This window comes from Nycticebus coucang, chromosome 13 (genome assembly GCF_027406575.1).
Source record: "Nycticebus coucang isolate mNycCou1 chromosome 13, mNycCou1.pri, whole genome shotgun sequence".
In the NCBI taxonomy this organism is placed as follows: Eukaryota; Metazoa; Chordata; class Mammalia; order Primates; family Lorisidae; genus Nycticebus; species Nycticebus coucang.
The window spans coordinates 60,243,482-60,251,878 of record NC_069792.1 but is presented as its reverse complement, the minus strand read 5'-3'; the positions used below and the strand labels follow the sequence as shown (position 1 = coordinate 60,251,878).

The 8,397-nt window shown below is 44.4% G+C and overlaps 1 protein-coding gene and 1 pseudogene across 2 annotated transcripts; both read right to left on the bottom strand.

Moving 5' to 3' along the window:
- Positions 1-2,422: 2,422 nt before the first annotated feature.
- Positions 2,423-3,362, bottom strand: LOC128563409 (60S ribosomal protein L15-like; annotated as a pseudogene). Its single transcript, XR_008373783.1, has 2 exons — positions 2,745-3,362; positions 2,423-2,494 (listed from the first exon to the last, which is right to left on the bottom strand). The product of XR_008373783.1 is annotated as a 60S ribosomal protein L15-like (transcript).
- Positions 3,363-4,525: 1,163 nt separating this feature from the next.
- LOC128563638 (ras-related C3 botulinum toxin substrate 1) lies at positions 4,526-5,527 on the bottom strand. Its single transcript, XM_053559059.1, has one exon. It carries the CDS (start codon positions 5,333-5,335, stop codon positions 4,757-4,759), a length of 579 nt encoding a protein of 192 aa, XP_053415034.1. The 5' UTR covers positions 5,336-5,527; the 3' UTR covers positions 4,526-4,756.
- Between the last annotated feature and the right edge of the window lie 2,870 nt (positions 5,528-8,397).

Below are 8,397 nucleotides of genomic sequence, written 5' to 3'. Positions count from 1 at the left end.
ACTGTACTGATATGTACATGTGGTACATGTCCTGTCCATGAAAATGGACAACTAGCCGGGTATAGTGGCTCACACCTGTAATCCTAGCCCTCTGGGAGGCCAAGGTGGGTTTGATACCAGCCTGAGCAAAAGCAAGACTCCCATCTCTACTAAAAATAGAAAAATTGAGGCAAGAGGATCGCTTAAGCCCAAGAGTTGGAGGTTGCTGTAAGCTATGACTCTACGGCACTCTACGCTGGGCAACAGCTTGAGACTCTGTCTCAAAAAACAAACAAAAAAAAAAAAAGGAAAAGAAAAGAAAATTAGGTCAACTTAAGGAGGTAGTCAAGATAAGGAAGTAGTCAACTGTTGATGTTCTACTGTATTTTTAATTTTTTTTTTTGAGACAGACTCAGTATATCACCCTGGGTAGAGTGCCATGGCGTCACAGCTCACAGCAACCTCCAACTCTTGGGCTCAAGCAATTCTCTTGCCTCAGCCTCCCAAGTAGCTGGGACTACAGGGTCCCATCAAACACCCAGCTATTTTTCTTTTTTTGGTTGTAGTTGTCATTGTTGTTTGGCAGGCCCGGGCTGGATTCAAACCCGCCAGCTCCAGTATATGTGGCTGGTGCCCTAGCTGCTGAGCTATAGGCGCCAAGCCTGTATTTTAAATTAAAGGCCTTCAAAAATCAAAAGGCATTGGAAGGGGCTTAAAAACTGACAGACCCATCAAAAAGAATTGCCTTTCTTTCTCCTCCCTGTTATCTCAGTATTGAAGGAAAGACAATCAAGAATGCAACCAGGCCAGCCCAGTGCCTGTAATCCTAGCACTCTGGAAGGCCAAGGTGGATGGAGAGCTTGAGCTCATGAGTTCAAGACCAGCCTGAGCAAAAGTGAGACCCTGTCTCTACCAAAAATGGAAAAACTGAGGCAAGATCTCTTGAGCCCAAGAGTTGGAGATTGTTGTGAGCTATGACACCATGGCAACAGCTTGAGACTCTGCCCCTCTTCCAAAAAAGAGAATGCAACCAGCCCTGACCCAACCCATTACTAAAAATAATACCTGTCTCAGGCGGTGCCTGTGGCTCAGTGAGTAGGGCAGGGGCCCCATATAACGAGGGGGATGGGTTCGAACCCGGCCCCAGCCAAAACTGCAGAGAAAATAGCTGGGCATTGTGGTGGGTGCCTGTGGTCCCAACTACTCGGGAGGCTGAGGCAAGAGAATCCCTAAGCCCAAGAGTTTGAGGTTGCTATGAGCTGTGATGCCACAGCACTTTACCTAGGGCAATAAAGTGAGATTCTGTCTCTAAAATACAACAAAAAATAATAATAAGGCGGCGCCTGTGGCTCAAGGAGTAGGGTGCTGTTCCCATATGCTGGAGGTGGTGGGTTCAAACCCAGCCCCAGCCAAAAACCACACACACACAAAAAAAATAATAATAATAATACCTGTCTCTCAGGTTAATTTAATTTCCAAAGAGAATCACTTACAAGTCTGTTTACCCTATTCATTCATTCTCCCAAGTATCTATTCATCCTTCCCAGTAATCCTTTATTGCCCCTTCACAAAATTAACTATATTCCTCATCTCTTCACTCCCTTTCTTCTTCTCCTCCTCCTCCCTCTTCCTCTTCTTTTTTTTCTCTTTTTTGTGAGACAGAGTCTGACTCAGTCACCCTGGGTAGAGCGCCATGGTATTAGCTTAGTTCACAGCAATCTCAAACTCCTGGTTTCAAGAGATCCTCCTGCCTCAGCCTCCTCAGTAGCTCTGACTACAGGAGCCCACCACAACACCTAGCTATTTTTTCCTATTTTTTGTAGAGGTGGGGGTCTCACTCTTGCTCAGGCTGGTCTCAAACTCCTGAGCTCAAGCAGTCCTCCCACCTTGGGTCCCAAAGTGCTAGGATTACAGGTGTGACCCATCAGGCCCAGCCCTCCCTCCCCTCTAAAATGAGGTTATAGGTTGGGTGGGGTGGCTCACACCTGTAATCCTAGTACTCTGAGAAGCTGAGGCCAGTGGATTGATTGAGCTCAGGAATTTGAGATCACCCTGAGCAAGAGCAAGACCCTGTCCCTACTAAAAATAGGGAAACTACCCAGGAGTTGGAGGTTGCTGTGAGCTGTGATGCCACAGCACTCTACCCAGGGTGACAGCTTGAGGCTCTGTCACACACACACACACAAAAAATAGGGGAACTAGTCAGGAGGGGTAGTCCTAGCTTCTGGGGAGTCTGGGGCAAGAGGATTGCTCAAGCCCAAGAGTTTGAGGTTGCTGCGAACTATGATGATGCCATGGCACTCTACTCAGGGTGACAGAGTGAGATTCTGTCTAAATAAAAATAAAATAAGGTCATATAAATTTCTGAACCCCATTGGGATACTGAATAATCTCTCTGTGATTCTCCCTGTAAATAAATTTGTAATCTCCTTCTCCTATCAGTCTATCTATTGTGAGTTGATCTTTCAGTAAACCTTTCTGGAGCAAAGGGGAAGTTTTCCCTTTCCCTGAATACCTGGAAAGGAAAAAGGGAGACAATTGCCCTCCTTAAATGTGTAGGAAAAGAAACCCATGTACTGGCTGGGTAAAGCAGCTCACTCCTGTAATCCTTCGGGATGAAGAGGTGGGAAGATCCTTTGAAACCATAAGTTGGAGACCTGCCTGAGCAACATAGTGAAACCCCCTTTTCCCTACAATAAATATATATATATTTTTTACTATCCTAAATTATTTATTAGGTTATGAATTTTACAAACATTACTTACTTTAGCGGTAAGGTGGAGCTGGAGAGTATTGCGTCTTCTCCAAGCTGCACGGCAGGAACCACCAATAGTGTAGTGGAATTTATGGACCTTTCCAAGGCCACAGCTCCTCCGGCCTGCAGATGTCAGCCCACGCAGGCATCTCCCTGTGCTTGTGGACTGGTTTGGTGATCCACTGGGTGTTAGGATTTCTTCTGATAGCTTTATGGAATGGATCAATGAGGATAACCTCAAAAAAATTGTACGTGGAATCTTCACCAACCCAGTAAGAATTCAGGACTCTTAGAGCCCCATAGTGGCGTCCAGCTCGCTCCTCAGCAACTGATTGAAGGCTTCGAGCAAACTTTAGCTGGTTAACACCATGATGCACAGGCTTGCCATAGGTTGCACTCTTAGGAACTGGGTGTTTGTGGCCACCACACGCACACGAATTCTGTATATGACATAAGCTTGCTTAGCCTTGTATCCCAGTCTGCACGCTTTATCTGGCTGGGTGGGGTGGGGAGCCCTGTGAAGGGCAGAGAGCTGGCGGTACTGCCAGCAGTGGACCCTCAGATGAAAGTGCATCACATCAGACTGCTTCTTCCTCCACAACTCCTGGATGTACTTGTATGCACCCATCTTGGCTCACCTGATGGCTGCCGCCAAACGGAAAGGACAATATATATTTATTATATATAATAAATAAAAAGTACCATGTACCTGAAAGGTTTGGGACTGAAAATAAGAGGTCATTCCGAGAAAGGAAGCAGAGTCCGGGTTGTGTAGGTAATGTGGCCTTTATTCACTCAGGTGTGAGAAGGCTGAGTTCAAAAAAGAAGTCAGCACGCGGGGAAAGGTGGGGTGAGAATATAAGGGTTAGGGGGGTGAGAACTGGTGCACTCATTCCTTCCTGGGCGAGACTTATGCACTTGTTTCTTTGTCTCTGTGCTTGGTTCTATTTGGCTGGGTCCCTGCATTCAGCCCTATCGTTCAGGTCTTTTTAGTCTATTACAAGGAGGTGGAGTGAGGGTGTGGTGTCTCTTTACTCAACTCTCTTCTTGTCGTTGAGAGTTGTTATTGGCTGCCTATAAGGAAAAAAAAGGGAGGAGGAAGGGAGTGGTGTTTATAAGAGCGCTCTTAGGTCTTGAGTCTGAACTGGTTGATATCTGCATAGGGCGAAGATGTGAATGGTTGTTTTCCAGGTGACTGCCTAATCAATAAATCAGGAGATGAGGTGGAGGACTACTGGTCCAAAACTGAGAATGAGAAAGATCATAATTACTGGCCCTAAAATAGGAAGTAACCAAGGAGGCCAAGAATCAAATAAGGACCAGGGATTAGATGATTCAAAATTTGTTTGTCTCTGTTTGATTCATTCTCAGAGTTCTTTTACTTACCTGTGATTGGGCCAGGTGCAGTGGCTCACACCTATAATCCTAGCACTCTGGGAGGCCAAGGCTGGTGGATAGCCTGACCCCACAGGTTTGAGACCAGGCTGATCAAGAGCTAGACCCCGTTCTAGCTCTTGGATGCTGAATTTTATCAAATGCTTTTTCTGCATCTATTGAGAGGATCATGTGATCTTTATTTTTGCCTCTGTTAATATGCTGGATAACGTTTATGGACTTGCGTATGTTAAACCAGCCTTGCATCCCTGGGATGAAGCCTACTTGATCATGATGAATGACTTTTTTGATGATAAGCTGTAATCTATTGGCTAGGATTTTGTTGAGAATTTTTGCATCTATATTCATGAGTGAGATTGGTCTGAAATTCTCCTTTTTGTTTGGGTCTTTTCCTGGTTTTTTTTTTTTTTTTTTGTCATTTTAGGGCTAAATTTTAATAAAATGTGAGTCTAAACTCTTACATTTAGAACAAACAAAACTTTAAAATTACTGACTGGTTCAAAATGGTTTTATGGAAAAATTAATCTGTAACAAAAACTTGGCATTGAGTGCAAAGGCTCCACCGTTTTTTGAGCAAAGCGTACAAAGGTTCCAAGGGACAGGACCAAGAACAAGGGGCTCAGACGTTTACAACAGCAGGCATTTTCTCTTCCTCTTCTTGACCGGTGGTGGGCAGAGAACTGCTCGGATAGCTTCATCAAACACTGTCTTGAGGCCTCGCTGTGTGAGAGCCGAGCACTCCAGGTATTTTACAGCACCAATCTCTTTAGCCATGGCTAAACCCTGTGGATAGGTGATAGGAGTCAGCTTCTTCTCTTTCAGCTTCTCAATCGTGTCTTTATCATCCCTAAGATCAAGTTTAGTTCCCACAAGGATGATGGGAGTGTTGGGACAATGATGTCGCACTTCGGGATACCACTTTGCACGGACATTTTCAAATGATGCAGGACTCACAAGGGAAAAACAAATTAAGAATACATCTGTTTGTGGATAGGATAGAGGGCGCAATCTGTCATAATCTTCTTGTCCGGCTGTATCCCATAAGCCCAGATTCACCGGTTTTCCATCTACCATAACATTGGCAGAATAATTGTCAAAGACAGTAGGGATATATTCTCCAGGAAATGCATTGGTTGTGTAACTGATCAGTAGGCAAGTTTTACCCACAGCTCCGTCTCCGACCACCACACACTTGATGGCCTGCATCTGGGCCGCTCGCTGGGCCGCGGCGGCGGCGGCCGGACACTGAGGCGGGAAGCGGAGGGCTCGGAGCGCAGCGAGCAGAGGCGCGGCTGCTGACGGCCGGGCGCTAGATGCCGGAGCCGCTGTCCACGCTGCCTTGCCCTCCGCGCACTGGAAGCCAAAGGCCAGCAGCAGCCACCACCCAAAGCTGAGGAAAACTCCTTTTCCTGGTTTTGGTATCAGGTTGATGTTTGCTTCATAGAATGTGTTGGGGAAGATTCCTTCTTCCTCAATTTTTTGGAATAATTTCTGCAGTACAGGAATAAGCTCTTCCTTGAAGGTTTGATAGAATTCTGGTGTGAAGCCATCTGGACCAGGGCATTGTTTGGTTGGAAGCTTTTTTATTGTTTCTTTGATCTCAGTGCTTGAAATTGGTCTGTTCAGGAGGTCTATTTCTTCCTGGCTAAGTCTAGGGAGAGGGTGTGATTCCAAATATTGATCCATTTCCTTCACATTGTCAAATTTCTGGGCATAGAGTTTCTGATAGTTTCAGAGATGATCTCTTGTATCTCTGTGGGATCAGTTGTTATTTCCCCTTTATCATTTCTGATTGAGGTTACTAGAGATTTTACTTTTCTATTTCTTGTTTGTCTGGCCAATGGTTTATCTATTTTATTTATTTTTTCAAAAAACCAAGTCCTTGTTTCATTAATTTTCTGAATGATTCTTTTGTTTTTCAATTTCATTGATCTCTGATTTGATTTTGGATATTTTCTTCTACTGAGTTTGGGCTTAGATTGTTCTTCTTTTTCCAAGTCCATAAGATGGCTTGTGAGTTTGTTGATGCGCTCTCTTTCTGTTTATCGAATGTAGGCATCTAAAGCGATAAATAATTTTTATCTAAATATCTATTCTGAAGAGTATAGGCATAGGTGGGACATTTCTCAAACTGATTGAAGCTATCTATGACAAAACCACAGCTAATATTTTACTAAATGGAATAAAATTGAAAGCTTTTCCTCTTAGAACTAGAACCAGACAAGGTTGTCCTCTGTCATCTTTACTATTCAACATAGTGCTGGAAGTTCTAGCCAATACAATTAGGCAAGATAAGGAAATAAAGGGAATCCAAATGGGAGCAGAGGAGGTCAAACTCTCCCTCTTTGCTGACGACATGATCCTATACTTAGAGAATCCCAAAGACTCAACTACAAGACTCCTAGAAGTCATCAAAAAATATAGTAATGTTTCAGGATATAAAATCAGTGTCCACAAGTCAGTAGCCTTTGTATACGTCAAGATGAGAAGTCATAGTCAAGATGAGAAGCTAATTAAGGACAGAACTCACTTCACCATAGTTTCAAAGAAAATGAAATATCTAGGAATATACCTTACGAAGGAGGTGAAGGACTTCTATAAAGAAAATTATGAGGGCGGCGCCTGTGGCTCAGTCAGTAAGGCGCCGGCCCCATATACCGAGGGTGGCGGGTTCAAACCCAGCCCCGGCCGAACTGCAACCAAAAAATAGCCGGGCGTTGTGGCAGGCGCCTGTAGTCCCAGCTACTCGGGAGGCTGAGGCAGGAGAATCGCTTAAGCCCAGGAGTTGGAGGTTGCTGTGAGCTGTGTGATGCCATGGCACTCTACCGAGGGCCATAAAGTGAGACTCTGTCTCTACAAAAAAAAAAAAAAGAAAATTATGAAATCTTCAGAAAGGAAATAGCAGAGGATTTTAACAAATGGAAGAACACACCATGCTCATGGATGGGCAGAATCAACATTGTTAAAATGTCTATACTTCCCAAAGCAATCTACCTATTCAATGCCATTCCTATCAAAATACCAACATCATACTTTCAAGATTTGGAAAAAATGGGCTCAGCGCCTGTGGCTCAAGCGACTAAGGTGCCAGCCACATACACTTGAGCTGGTGGGTTCGAATCCAGCCTGGTCCCGCCAAACAACAATGATGGCTGCAACCAAAAAATAGCTGGGCGTTGTGGCGGGCGCCTGTAGTCCCAGCTACTTGGGAGGCAGAGGCAGGAGAATCGCTTGAGCCCAAGAGTTGGAGGTTGCTGTGAGCTGTGAAGCCATAGCACTCTACTCAGGGTGACAGCTTGAGGCTCTGTCTCAAAAGAAAAAAAAAAGATTTGGAAAAAATGATTCTGCATTTTGTATGGAACCAGAAAAAACCCCGTATAGCTAAGGCAGTTCTTAGTAATAAAAATAAACCTGAGGGCATCAGCATACCAGATTTTAGTCTGTACTACAAAGCCATAGTGGTCAAGACAGCATGGTACTGGCACAAAAATAGAGACATAGACACTTGGAATCGAATAGAAAACCAAGAAATGAAACTAACATCTTACAACCACCTAATCTTCAATAAACCAAACAAGAATATACCTTGGGGGAAAGACTCCCTATTCAATAAATGGTGTTGGGAGAACTGGATGTCTACATGTAAAAGACTGAAACTGGACCCACACCTTTCCCCACTCACAAAAATTCATTCAAGATGGATAAAAGACTTAAATTTAAGGCATGAAACAATAAAAATCCTCCAAGAAAGCATAGGAAAAACACTGGAAGATATTGACCTGGGGAAAGACTTCATGAAGAAGACTGCCATGGCAATTGCAACAACAACAAAAATAAACAAATGGGACTTCATTAAACTGAAAAGCTTCTGTACAGCTAAGGAGACAACAACCAAAGCAAAGAGACAACCTACACAATGGGAAAGGATATTTGCATATTTTCAATCAGACAAAAGCTTGATAACTAAGATCTATAGAAAACTCAAATTAATCCACATGAAAAAAGCCAACAATCCCATATATCAATGGGCAAGAGACATGAATAGAACCTTCTCTAAAGGGCAGCGCCTGTGGCTCAGTCGGTAAGGCGCCGGCCCCATATACCGAGGGTGGCGGGTTCAAACCCGGCCCCGGCCAAACTGCAACCAAAAAATAGCCGGGCGTTGTGGCGGGTGCCTGTAGTCCCAGCTACTCAGGAGGCTGAGGCAAGAGAATCGCTTAAGCCCAGGAGTTGGAGGTTGCTGTGAGCTGTGTGAGGCCAAGGCACTC